The sequence below is a fragment of the Panthera tigris genome, chromosome C2 (assembly GCF_018350195.1).
Source record: "Panthera tigris isolate Pti1 chromosome C2, P.tigris_Pti1_mat1.1, whole genome shotgun sequence".
NCBI classification, from domain to species: Eukaryota; Metazoa; Chordata; class Mammalia; order Carnivora; family Felidae; genus Panthera; species Panthera tigris.
The window spans coordinates 58524453-58538115 of record NC_056668.1 but is presented as its reverse complement, the minus strand read 5'-3'; the positions used below and the strand labels follow the sequence as shown (position 1 = coordinate 58538115).

At 45.5% G+C, this 13663-nt stretch overlaps 1 protein-coding gene across 1 annotated transcript in view; it reads left to right on the top strand.

The window, feature by feature from the left end:
• The first annotated feature begins 753 nt into the window (after positions 1–753).
• The window catches only part of CCDC80 (coiled-coil domain containing 80), a 35647-nt gene continuing 22737 nt past the window's right edge, over positions 754–13663 (top strand). The window contains exons 1-3 of the mRNA XM_007098610.3: positions 754–1758; positions 2196–4102; positions 12028–12184. Coding sequence (XP_007098672.2) covers positions 2207–4102; positions 12028–12184 — 2053 coding nt within the window. The 5' untranslated portion in view covers positions 754–1758; positions 2196–2206. The remainder of the gene's footprint in view (positions 1759–2195; positions 4103–12027; positions 12185–13663) is intronic.

Genomic DNA, 13663 nt, shown 5'->3' with positions numbered 1-13663 from the left:
TGTGACCAGTCGGAGATGGGACTGATCAAGGGGGTGGCAATTAGGAACCAGTGAGGGTAACCATTAACACGACCTAGCTTGAAGGAGGCTTCTGAGAATCCTGGTTCACCACTGTCTATGGCCGTTAATCCCGATTGAATGGTGCTCTTTCAGAGACCGGGCTAAATATCTGTATACCCCGAGGTGCCTTCTCTCACCACCAAGAGCTAAATCCCCCTGGCAGGTCCAGGAGGTGGATGCACAGAGCTGTCTCAGTCTCTCCTTTGGAACCTGATATGACAACTTCTAAGGATTGCCTAAAACCCTCCAGACAGCAGAAGCCTCTGGGAGCACAATACTGCACTACACCCCCCCACACCCCCAGACACACGATCATGTTCTCTGAGGAAGCTCTCTCTTAGCCTAGCGTCTCTAGCCAGAGCCCAGAACTAGAGATCATAATGCCCTTCTCCTGATGTAATGACCAATCACAATCTCAGGAGAACAGCAGCCATTGCTTGCATTTCTAACCTTTTACCAGCTTCTTTCCATGCCAAAGAGAAAACTAGGAACAAGAACTCAGTAATATGATCCCCAATTAGCATAAAATAAAAACAACCCAGTCATGTTTTCCACGGGCTTTTCCAACCTCAAACTAAACACATGAAACAGGGAGAAAGAGATAAAAATATACACATGGAACTATAAATATATATACTGTCTGTGGATGTGCAGCCAAGTACCCTGAGCCAAACGAGTATCTGTCTCTAGGAAAGCCAAGCAGCCAGATGCAGAAATCTGAGAATTTTCCCTTTCCAACGTACAATGTGAGTACAGACAGGAAGGGAAACTATCCTTCCTGGCAAGGAAGGGGTTAAGTCCTCAGCCATCCTATTCTAAAGTGATTTATGATGATGGGTAGTGTTTCAAAACTCTCCCCCACCCCAAAGAGCAGCCCTCCCCTTCCCCACCGAGAGTCCACTCTCAACGTGCTGAAGTGAGAAGGAGGTGGTGTTTTGCTGATCTGTTAAATTCTTAGTGAAGTTTCCTTGATTTCCAGCGGCTGCTGTTGTTTGAGTTTGGTTTGGATCAAAACTGAGGTTGTCCTGGCATTTCTGGGACCGAGTCCAGGCAAGAGGAAGAAGAAAAAGGAGAAGGAAAAGAGGAGGAAAAAAAAAAAAAAAAAGGTGGGGAGAAATAAAGGGAGGAGAGAAGCTCAGGAAAAGAAAAAAGTCTTTTTCAACATCACATTCCTGTGTTTTCCCTCAGCCTGGAAAACATATTAATCCCAGTGCTTTTACGCTTGGAAACAAAGGGACTAAGCCAGACTGTGGGGGAAAGGGTGATAAGAAGGATCCTGGAACTCTAAAGAGAGAAAGAGCAAGATTCAGGACTAGCTGGGACTCCACTTCCAGGGGCGCCCTGTGTTGTCGGCACAGGGGACTGGCACACACAGACACACAAGACCGAGCAGAAACTACAGACAAATGGAGAAGCAAAGACTTACAAGGACAGCTCCTTTCACCTCATCCTACTTGTCAAGAAGGTGAAAAGACAGCCAGAGGAAAGAAGAAAGCAGCTCAGCCCTCAGGTCAGGACAGGCTGTGGGTCGGTGGCGCCTTTGGGAGCTGGAGTTGCAGCACACCCCCCTTTGTACCGCTCAGCCTGCAAAGGAGAAAGAGGCTTGGGAGGAAAAGTATTTCATCTAGAAAACTGTCCTGGGACCACACTTCAGATTGCCTTTTAAACCCTCTGCATTCCATCTCCATGAGCCACCATGTAAGTGTGTAATCTTTCCTGTCTTTGGTGTGTTTGTTTGTTTCTTTGTTGCTTATTTGAAGAAATGAAATAGGAATGTTGTCATCATTAACGTGCTCAGTGTGCCTTTTCTCTGGAGCATCAGAGAGCCCGTGGAAACGGTGCACGCAGGCTGAATGGGGAACTGAGCTGGGTTTCCTGCTTAATGGAACTGTCTCTGTTAAGCACTAACAAATTGCAGGGGTTTAAAAGCAACAGGATTTCATCCTATTTTCCATTCCCTGACCTCCTTCCTTCTTCTCTCACCATCCCTTCCCCCACCCCTTGGCCAAGATAGAGAAAGAGAAAAATGCCCAGTTCTGTTTGCAATTAAATGATTTTCTTTTCTTTCTTTCTTTTTTTTTTTTTTTCACTCCCCCTCCCCCCTCTCTGTCTTTTGACCCCGCTGCCTTTCAAAGTGGATTGCACAATGACATGGAGAATGGGACTCAGTGTTACCATGCTGCTGGCAATGTGGCTGGTGTGCGGATCAGAACCCCACCTCCATGCCATGCATAGAGGGAGCCACGGAGGGCGGAAGGTACCCCTGGTCTCCCCCGTCCACAGAAGGCCAGCTCGGCTTCTGAGGCACACAGGGAAGACTCAGGGACTTGAGAGAACCACTGTGGAAGAACCAAAGCTTCCGCCTCTCCAAAGAAGGAGGAGTGTGCCCGTGTTGAGGGTGGCCCCTGCAACAGCCCCGCCAGCCCGGCCGCGCGGCAGTGGAGCCCCGGCGAGACCGAAGCAGAGACCAGGAGCCCCGAGCTCTCCGCGTGACATGGTCCGAGATGAGGGGTCCTCAGCCCGTTCCAGAGTGTTGCGCTTCCCCTCTGGGTCCAGCTCTCCCAACATCCTCGCCAGCTTCGCAGGGAAGAACAGGGTGTGGGTCATCTCGGCGCCGCACGCCTCGGAAGGCTACTACCGCCTGATGATGAGTCTCCTGAAGGACGATGTGTACTGCGAGCTGGCCGAGAGGCACATCCAGCAGATCGTGCTGTTCCACCAGGCCGGCGAGGAAGGAGGCAAGGTGCGCAGGATCACCAGCGAGGGCCGCGTCCTGGAGCAGCCCCTGGACCCCAACCTCGTCCCAAAGCTCATGAGCTTCTTGAAGCTGGAGAAGGGCAAGTTCGGCATGGTGCTGTTGAAGAAGACGCTGCAGGTGGAGGAGCGCTACCCGTATCCGGTCAGGCTGGAGGCCCTGTATGAGATCATCGACCAGGGCCCCATCCGCCGGATAGAGAAAATCAGGCAGAAGGGTTTTGTCCAAAAATGTAAGGCGTCTGGGGTAGAGGGCCAGGTGGTGGAGGACGGGAACCATGGTGGAGGAGCCGGAAGGCCAGGACTGAGCGGTGAGAAGAGAAAAGAAGACCCGAGGCGAGCGCAAGTCCCGCCGACCAGAGAGACTCGGGGGAAGGTGCTCAGGAAGCCGGCCACCGCCACGGCCGCTGCTCCCCCCGCTCCTCCAACCCCAAGGGCCACCACCACCCTGTCTCCTGCTGCAGTGCCAACAGTGACCCGGGCCACCTCTCGGGTGGTCACCGCGGCTGCAAGACCGACAACCACCACGGCCTTTCCCACCACCCAGAGGCCCTGGACCCCCAGGGCGCACCCCTCCTCGGACGCCCACCGGCCCCCAGCAACTGCTGAGGTGGCCACGGCCAGGGAGCCCGGGGCCTCGGAGAATCTCTACCCCCAGCCCAGGAAGGAGCAGCACAGGGAGAGGCTGCAGGCCACCAGGAGGCCCAGCAAGGCCACCAGCTTGGAGAGCTTCACGGCTGCCCCTCCCACCACCGCCTCGGAGCACAGCACGCGGGCGGGCGCGGGCCGTCTCCGGGACAACCGCACCGACCGGCGGGAGCACGGCCACCGGGACCCAAACGTGGTGCCAGGTCCTCACAAGCCAGCGAAGGGGAAACCTCCCAAAAAGAAAGTCCAGGACAAAATCCTTAGCAATGAGTATGAGAGTAAATACGACCTCAGCAGGCCAACTGCCTCTCAGCTGGAGGACGAGTTGCAGGTGGGGAATATTCCCCCCCAGAAAGCAAAGGAATCCAAAAAGCACGAAAAGCTGGAGAAACCTGAGAAGGAGAAGAAAAAAAAGGTGAAAAACGAGAAAACAGACAAGTTACTCAAGAGTGAAAAGCAAGTGAAGAAGGATAAGGCTGAGAAAAAGAGCCGGCAGGAGAAAGAGAAGAGCAAGAAGAAAAAAGTAGGGAAAACAGAGCAGGATGGCTACCTGAAACCCACCACAAAACACTTCGCTCAGAGTCCCAGGAAGTCCGTGACCGATCTGCTGGGGTCCTTTGAAGGCAAACGACGACTTCTTGTAAGTAATCTCCCCAGCAGTGTTCTGTGGGCCGAAGCAGGGCACGTTAATGTTTGCTTTGTTATTTTTCTAAAATCATGTTGCTAGACGGCGGGCTGTGGCTGAACCCAGGCCGTGTGGAGAAGATCAGGAGGTGTGCCAAGAGAGGGCAGCCAGGCCGGTGCTCTGTGAACCTCTGTCCACACAGATTCCTGGCCCCAAGGTCCAGACTCAATGGCCAGAGGACCTCAGACCTTGTGCCTGGGGAGGCACCTATGCTCAGCTTCTTCCAAACCTGTCATTGCCCATCCCCCACCCTTAGCTCTCTCCCAAGGGATAGTTCTGGGTATAGTTCCTAAAATGGCATGCTTTGACTCTGGTGACAACTTAGGAAAAGGACTATCTCTTCATGAGCTTAGGAACTAGACGCATGTGTGTGGAGAATTGGTAAAGTTTTTCCTTTTCCCCCTAATTAGGTCTGTATCAACACATGGAAGCCTCAAAAAGGAAAGTAAGGCAGCCTGGGTGGAGAGTGAGTGTGACTGGGAGTGGGGGAGGGTCCTTGTTGGTGTGACCCTCACAAATACTTTAAAACCAGCTGAAGTCTTCTCCCCTTAAAGATTGCCTCCCTCGTCACTGCCCAGCTTCCAGTAAGAGGCCAAAAAGGTAGAGTGTGAGGAACTGGGTTGATTGTTCCAATTTCCAATACCCTAGAGACAGATGTCAGTTTCTCCCGAGCCCCTGTCAAATGAGTGTGTGTGTGTGTGTGTGTGTGTGTGTGTGTAAGGAGACAAGCAGCTCTTTCTCCTACTTTGTGGGTGTTTCTGAAGCCACTGATGTTGAGCAAGCCGTAGGTCCATCTCAGGAGCTCTCTCTTTTGGCCATTACTTGCCTCCATCCAAAGAATGATAAAAGAATCTAGTCAAATCCAAGGAAGCCTTTGGACAGAAATGAATCCTATCCTAAATGTAAGGGCAGTTGTCATCAGCCATGTGAGAATGGCTCCTTCCCCTCTCCATGTCTCCTTGCTCCTTCTTTTAGGGCCCTTCCAAGATTTCTACCCCTTCTTAATACTGTCATTTTACTCCAGGCTGTCAAGGAGGAGAAGGTACCATACAATCACTTCAGAGAAAAGGATCAGAAATTAATGTTGGGCAATGTGGGTCAGGGATGAGTTTTTTCAGATACTGGGTGGGAAGGAGACCTCTCATGCCACCGAGGACAGCATCTGTCCTACCGAAGGCACAAGGTGACTCTGCACCTTGCATTATCCCCACCAAAGGAGACAGGCACTCTTCTCTCAAGGCATCTCTCAAAGGGGCTTTTAGTTTTTCCAGATTAATGATGGATTAATTGGTCATTAATGGATTAAGAATCTGAGCAGCAGGACTCTGGTGTCCATTCATCTTTAGTGATTTCAAACAAGCTGAAATATGCATTTGAGCAGAGTCCCTGGTGGTGTTTATCATGGGCGAGACATGTCCCAAAATTGTCTTAGCTGTTCCACAATAGTGTACCTATGTATTAGAACAAAACGTAAGTTTTCATTGATTGTACAGGTTTGTGTGGTGTGTGTATGTGTGTTGTTATGTGTTTTGTTTTGTTTTTTGGTATATTTTACTCATTTTTAACTGAGCCTTAAAGTATATAAATTAGTTAGTAGAGGATATGCTGTCTGCTAGAGTACTTTAACAGCTACTTGGGTATTTTCAGAGGACATAAATTTAAGTGAGAATATTTTAGTCAGAACCAAAGAATCACTATTTCAGAGAAGAATTTACCTGGTACTTAAATGTTTATTAGAGAACCCAAGGGAGTCAACTGCTGTCTTTGGGGTGTGGGCAAGCATTGGTAGTGTGCCCCTCCTGAGTACACAGCACTTAGTCCAGCCTGTGAAAGCACATCACCCAACCCTGGCCATTTAGCCAACAGGGCAGGCGAAGTGTTCCTCGTGGGCAGGGTTCAAGCAGGGGAGAAATAATCCTGGGTAAAATGTCAGGATTGTAATTGTGCACCCGGCTGGCAAATACTGCCATTGCCCCTGGTTTCTGAGTCAAAAGAAAGAGGTTTTCATACTCTATCCCTGACATTAGTCATGCCTTTCATTTCTCCCCCTTTCTCTCTACTCCCTTAGTCAGGGATTTGAAAGTCCAGCTGGCTATTTTCTGCTTTAAACAGTATCCCTGATCATAAATTTCTAGCAAATGAAAATCAAGCGACAGTTTCTGCTGATGTCATGTGAGGCAAAACAGAAACCAGCTGGGATTGCTCAGGGCAGTGTTGCTCTTTGGGGCTGGTGAACGAACCAGGTTTGTTATTAGAAAGAAAGTAGCAAGAGGAGGCAGTTCAATCTTGCCATCCCACATGTGCCCAGCTGATGATCCTATCAGAAATGTGTGTTCTTAAGAGCTAATATCTAAAATAAGAATGGGTTAGAAAAGACAAGATGAAATAAACGTGACAAAATAGCAAAAGATGGAGAGAAAAGAAATTCCATGTCACCAGGCAGAGAGGAGACTTGTGTTTCTGGGTGAAAGGGCTTGTTGGTGCCATTTGTCTTTTTCTACTCATTTTTCCCATTCGACACGCCGATGTTACTCGGGAGGTTCTGTGATTCAATTAATATTCACTAAGGTTCAGCACGCTCTGAGTTGTTAAAGACGGCTGACAACATATACCTCCAACTGGCCTCAACCTAACCCAGTGTGCTCGGACTGAAATAAGGTGTCATTCCCAGAAATCACACAGGACTTTGAGCTCATCTTTCCAGTGTTTCCGTAACCTGGCGCCCAAGTACAATTTATCATAAAGCCCTAGTGCTTTTACACTTATTTATATCATTCTTTAGATGTGAAAACATCATGTAATCACTCCTTACCCAAGTTTTTAGAGAAACAGTGGCTGCAGTGGTATGAGTGAACATCCTAGTAGGGACCTTCAAAGGAGCTGCAAGTAGAAACAGGTTTCCTACTCTGAGGCCAGAGGTCAGTCCTTCCAAGCCCCTGCCTGTCAGCCTGTGAACAGAAAAGGGCACATCCTTTGGCAACGTAAGGTGCTTCACCAAAACTGTGTGGTTTAATTTTCACAACAACCCCATGAGGAAGGACTGATTAACTCTACCGTACAGCCAAGGAAAGAAGCTCAGAGAGGTTGAGAAGTTTCCCAAGGTGTGCAGCTAATATGTGGCAGAGTCAGAGTTAGAACTCGGGTCTGTTTGATTTTTCTTAAGTTTATTTATTTATTTTGAGAGAGAGAGAAAAAAACATGAGTCAGGGAGGGGCAGAGAGAGAGAGAGGGAGAAAAAAAATCAAGCAGGCTCCGCACTGTCAGCACAGAGCTGGTTGCGGGGCTCAAACCCACCAACTGTGAGATTGTGACCTGAGCCAAAGTTGGATGCTTAACTGACTGAGCCACCCAGGCACCCGGGCCTGTTTGATTTTAAAGCTCACATTCCAGCCTCTCCCTCTATTCTGCCTTCCTATGGGTGTGAGCTTCTAGTGGGCATAAGCAGTAAAGTGAGGGGGAAACTAAGGATTCATCCCGTTAATCAATACAGATGTTTTAAAATTCACTTTCAACCTTAAATTACTCAGGTAAACGGCCAGGTATATCAATTGTCAACATTTTTTTGCTAAGCAACAATGTAGAGTTTCCGCCTTTAATACCCAGGTAATTCTCTGCACCTCAGCTCTCTGGCTTTCCTGGCCCTCAGTCAGTGGAGAACAATAGACTGAATCCCTGTTAACTTAATCCCTCAGACCGGTTGGTGTCAGTTTGGGATTGACAACGTAAGAACACAGTTAAGCCTTTTATCACGAAAACATTGGAACTATGTGGAGCCAAGCTGTAAAGCCACCACTTTGTGCCCCGAGATGTCCCTACTTGTCAATTAGCAAGAGGCCTCATAATGTGGGACTGCATAGACTCAAGATCAAGTTTAAGTACTCTTTGGAGACTGAATCTCTTCTAATGCAACTGGGTTCACACTTTTAGCCTTACCTCAGAAATCTGGGTATTGGGACAACAAGCCACTTATTTGGTTTAATTTTAGAAAGGGATACAAAGCTCTGCTTTACTGAGACGACTAGCTGGAATGTCATTTTTCAGAATCCTGTAAAAATCTAGTGTTTTGATCCTAACGCAGCACTTAGAAGAAGCTGAGACTTAAAATATCTTCCCTCTGGCATCCTCCCATTCCTGTTTGCTCCCTTTACTTATGCAAACTGGCTTCATGACATTCTGAGGCTCCTTGTGCCAACACACCAGTTGGAAACAGAAATGTAAAAAAGAACACGACACAATTCTCTATTCACGACACATGCCCTGATTTATCACCACCAAACTGGAAAGAGGGCAAGTGTCAGACAATAATGTTTACCAAAAAGTTCTAGGATGCTCTTTTTAGGAAGAGGGGACTGGACACGGTTACCATTTTAAATACCGTTGGAAATACTGCCGAACTGAACAGTGAATGGGCTGGAGGTGTCAGTATACAGAGAAAGAGTCGCCGAAATATGTTCACATGATCAGCCTCCTCTGATGCAAACTTGAGGAGCAGATTAAATGAGGATGGGCGGGGGGGGGGGGGGGGGGGGGAGGAGTGTCTTTATCAGCTGGTTTGCAGGCTGCATCTAGACATTCCTCAGCACGGGACCACTTCCTCTCCTCTGGCTGGAGTGATCTGTGGGACCCGAGAAATGTGGGCCTGCATCTGAAGAGCAATTAAAAGAAGAAAGTGACCATTGTGGGCCAGTAAAGGCATTAAGAAGGATCTTGCATTTGAAGACTACATTTGATGTGGATAAGGGGGAGGGGAGGGGAGAGCTTTCTGGGTGGAAAGAGTGATAGGGGCCAAGGCAGAGGAAGGAATGAGAGTGAACTCTTCAGAGGCAACATACACGTATGGTGTTTGTGTGCACACAGCCTGTAGATAGATGATAGATAGATAGATAGATAGATAGACAGATAGATATAATTTTTTTCTTGATTTTCACTACTTGATGAGTGGCAGAGTTGTTCTGTTATAAAGATGCAAAAAGCTAAGGTTCATAAGGTTTAAGTGGTCTTGTTGAGGCTGCAAGGTAGCCAACGGTTGAACTAGGAGAAAATTCAGGCCCTCCCGCTTTGGCTGCAGACACCCTTTCTCTGTGCCACTCTGCCCAGATTCCTTTCATTTCACCATTGAGAGCAGTCTGGCTGAAGAGTGAAGTGGTCATGTAAGGGAGGAATAAGAGGAAAGGTTAGCAAGAGAGAGCCTGGGGCCAGGTTGCCGAGGGAGGGAGGAAATGAGTCATGCAAAATAAATGTCACCTCACTGGTGGGTTAAGGCATCCCTGGGCATAGGTCCTGAGATGCAAATAAACATCAGGGCTCTTTATTTACTTCTGTTGGATTCCCACTGGGTATCCAATGGCCTCAGGCTACGGTGTTCAGAGGTACCGAGAAAAGCTGCCAGGCAGGGGAGGATGAGGTTCTGTATGAGATTCTATATTGTCTGCAAACCCCAGTTATGCACAAGAAGGACAAAGGGACCAGAAGTAGTTTTGAGGAATCTGGAAATCCTGTCATGTCATGTCATATCATAGACTGTAATAGTTCATGGCAAAATATGTCAAGAATGAAATGTATGGATTTGAAGTTACAGTGGCAGGTAACTATCAGTCATCTAGCACATGGGCACTCCTCTAAATATATTCTAGATATAGAAAAAGGAATCCAAGATCATTACCAGTAGAACTTATCCTTGTTTTTGACGGTTTTGTGTTTTCACGTAAACATTCATTTATTTTAAAATAGTGTGTTTGTGAGCAAAGAATGGCCAGAAAGAAAAACCTAAAACATACCAACTGAAAATAAAACTCCAAGATTTGGGCCACCACCAAAGCTGAAGAAATGCTTTCAAATATCATAAAGCTAATTAAAAACTAACAAACAAAGCAAAAATATCATCACCGTGTATTTTTTATAGCCACTTTAAATCTTTTTTAAAGCTGAGTATGAATCAAGGAATACATTTGGGGAAATACTATTTTTCCTCTTGGGAAATTACATTTCTAAAATAAGCATTTTCTACCCAACCCTGTCCGTCTGAACAGGCATATAAACATGAAATCAAAAATAAACAAAATCATGACTACTTAAAGTAAATAACAACCTGAGGGGAAAAAAATTTCATCTCAGAAAAATCTTTGTTAATGTTCCACTCAAAAGTGTTATTGAACACATTTTGATATCCACAAGTGATAGAATTTGGCAGGCACAGGAAATCTTTAAAAGGAAAAGCCTACAGGCAACAATTAACACATCTGTGACAGAGAAAGATAAATACCAATATCAAGCTGGGAGCAGATTTAGTAACCATTTTGATAAAGTGTGAAGAAGAGGTTTAGCAACATGGTGACTTCCTTTCTGAAAAATGCCAAGCTAATAGTCACAAACTTCAGAAATATTTTGTAAGTTTAGATGGGCAAGTAGCAAAGTGGCTGATAAAAGCATAAGAGACTCTTAAAAACTGAGAACAAACTGAGGGTTGATGGGGGTGGGAGGGAGGAGAGGCTGGGTGATGGGTATTGAGGAGGGCACCTTTTGGGATGAGCACTGGGTGTTGTATGGAAACCAATTTGACAATAAATTTCATATATTGAAAAAAAAAGAAAAAGAAAGGAAAGGAAATACCAAAAAAAAAAAAAAAAAAAAAAAAGAAAGAAAGAAAAAGAAAAAAAGAAAAGTGGCTGATAAATTTGAATGTGGTCAAGTTCGAGAAATGTGTATAGAGGCTGGTTTCTAAGGTAAGTGATGAGTTAGCAAAAGATCAATAGACAGCCTTCACTGCAGACACTAGCCTAGTGAGGTATGTGGGGTCAAAGAGCTCAACAAAGACCTGATCATCCTCAGAATGAAATTTCACATCAGTGGGCAGGGTGAACACCACCATGCCCACTCACTTGTGGAGTGAGGTATACAGTTCTGGTTTCTGCTCATGAAAAATGTGGTAGAATTGGAGAAGGCTCAGAAAAAGGCTACAAAAATAATCAAGGAAGGAGAAAAGCTTTTATATCCACTTAGATAGGAGCATTGAGACATTCTTAGAGCATTCAACAGGAGCCCTAAAAATAAGGATATTCTCTTTTTCTACAAAATTACAAAATATGTTGTCCCAGATGGCTCCAGTGACTACAGCATCTCTTTCTTTTGCTCTATTTTTCCTCTTTTTTCCCCAGAACTCAGGGGTTCAAAGTGAGCTTGAAAGACACAAGGAGTTAGGTGAAAAATACCAGGTCTGAATTAGAAAGAAGGCTGAAATGAAACAGTAAAAATCCATCCTGTTGGGGGATTCGAATGTCAAAGAAGTCTGCCACAAGCTCTGTATAGGCCCAGTGTGACAAAACATAGGCGAAAAGGCCATCCTAAAAACTTTCTGCAAGTTGCCTACTAAAGATACTGAGTCATTGAATGTTCCGTAGTGCCCCAGGCCTGGTTATGAAGCTCTCTCAACCCTATGGGACATGACACAAAAGAGTAAAAACCACTGAATTTACAAATGTGTGAGCTGCCAATTAGGATTATGAAGACCAAAAGGAAGGAAAGGAGATAGCATTTACTGAACAATCATGACATATCAAGCATTCATGTAATGCTCGTAACAGCCTTGCAAAACAAGTATTCCTATGCAGAGTTCACAGATGAGAAAACTAAGGCACATGGAGACTGGTGATAAAGATAACTGGTGGGAATAGAAAACTCTGTGTCTGGAACCATTGAAATGAAGAGGGCCTTTCCGAATGGCCTGTTTTGGCCCTAACTATGCTAAGTGTCCAGTAGAGCGCTTTAGTTGACTTTAGTGCCAGTCACTGCCAGCCCTCTATTCCAAATGTTCCCTTTGGATTTTGCCTCTGTGTACAACCATCACTGTGAATTAATATTTGCTTGCCTCCGCCTGCCTTTAGCTGATCACCGCTCCTAAGGTTGAGAACAACATGTATGTGCAACAGCGAGATGAGTATCTGGAAAGCTTCTGCAAGATGGCCACCAGGAAAATCTCCGTGATCACCATCTTTGGCCCTGTCAACAACAGCACCATGAAAATCGACCACTTCCAGCTAGGTTCTCTTAAACATTTTAATTACATTATTGTTTTTCTCATACGTAAGGTGGGACAAACTTTATGGGAGAGGTCAGTGGGAAATTAAGAGGAAAATTCAGGTATTCAGAGGGCTCTTTCCTCGTCGTAACAAAGGTCAGCTTACCTACCTACTTATGTTAACTGTTCCACATGGTTCTGGTGTAGGTTTTTGGCACTTTAAAATGAAAAAAAAATATGCAAGAATTCTATGGTTTGCAGATCAATAAGGTAGAGAAAAATGTGAGAGGTAATACAGTGGTGGGACAGCCAGAAAAGTATGTAGACAGTTTCTTCTGGATCTGGAGTCTTCTTGCCTGTGACTAATACCATCTGATCTTCCTGCTGCCTTCATGCTGCAGGTGACTCACTCACAGATGGGGACCTGCCAGGCCCTTGGAAGCACTTGACTCTGGCAAGACTGGGGAGGGCTGAGAGACGCTGTTCAGCTAAATGAAAAGTCACTGAAAGTGTGGACTGAACTGCACCCAAGTCCTTTTGGAGAGCAGAAGAATTTGGCTTAATGTAGAGTTTTCACAATTTTTCATATTAATGGTGCATGTGAGGCTCAGGAGGTGCACAGCTCAGCGCTGGGCAGCTGTCTAACTTCTTGCAATTCTCATGGGAATGTCGCAAGACTTACTGTGAGTAGTTCAGCCACAAAGTCAGAAGCCCCAGATCAGACCCACCCAGTTTCTTTTATAATTATTACATCTCTGGGGCTTTATCTTTAAAAAAAAAACTTTTACCTTTCATGTATTTTCGACTTCTCAAAGTTTTTATTTTAACTATAATGAAAGTCCTTCATATTTTACCATGTGCATATCCTGCCTATTTTTCATAAAATATATTTCCTCTGAAAGAATATAAAACATATTTTCCCCATTAGTTAACAGTTAGCTTCAATATATATAACACATTAGCTCACAGATTTTTCTGTCATGTGATCTTGATGTAACAGAACACATAGTAGTCATAATTATGTCATGAGAATGTCATTTGGTTTGAATGTTGTCTGGCTTCTAAATCATATTTTTTAAATTGTGGTTAAAACACAACATAACTAACTAATTTCTAAGTGCACAGTATAGTGTTTTTAACTAGAGGCACAATATTGTATAGCAGGTCTCTAGAATTTATTCAGATATGGAATTTCAGTTATGCCTTCTCTCTTTTTATTAACTCACCTTCCACTGAGATAGCTCCAAAGGAAAATAAATTCCATCCTTTCCAATGTCCCATCATAAATCATTGTGGATTGGTGATTGGTTTGTGGACATTAATCCCTGTGCGGTGTGTGTTTGGGAGAGAAAACAACAACAAGGTCCTTTACCAAAACAACAATACTTATACATACAAACAGAAGATACGACAGAGGGTCTAGAGTCAAACAGACCAGTTCAAACCAACAGTCCCAACTTATTTCTTGTGTGACTTTGGGCAAGTTACTTCCTAAGCCTCAG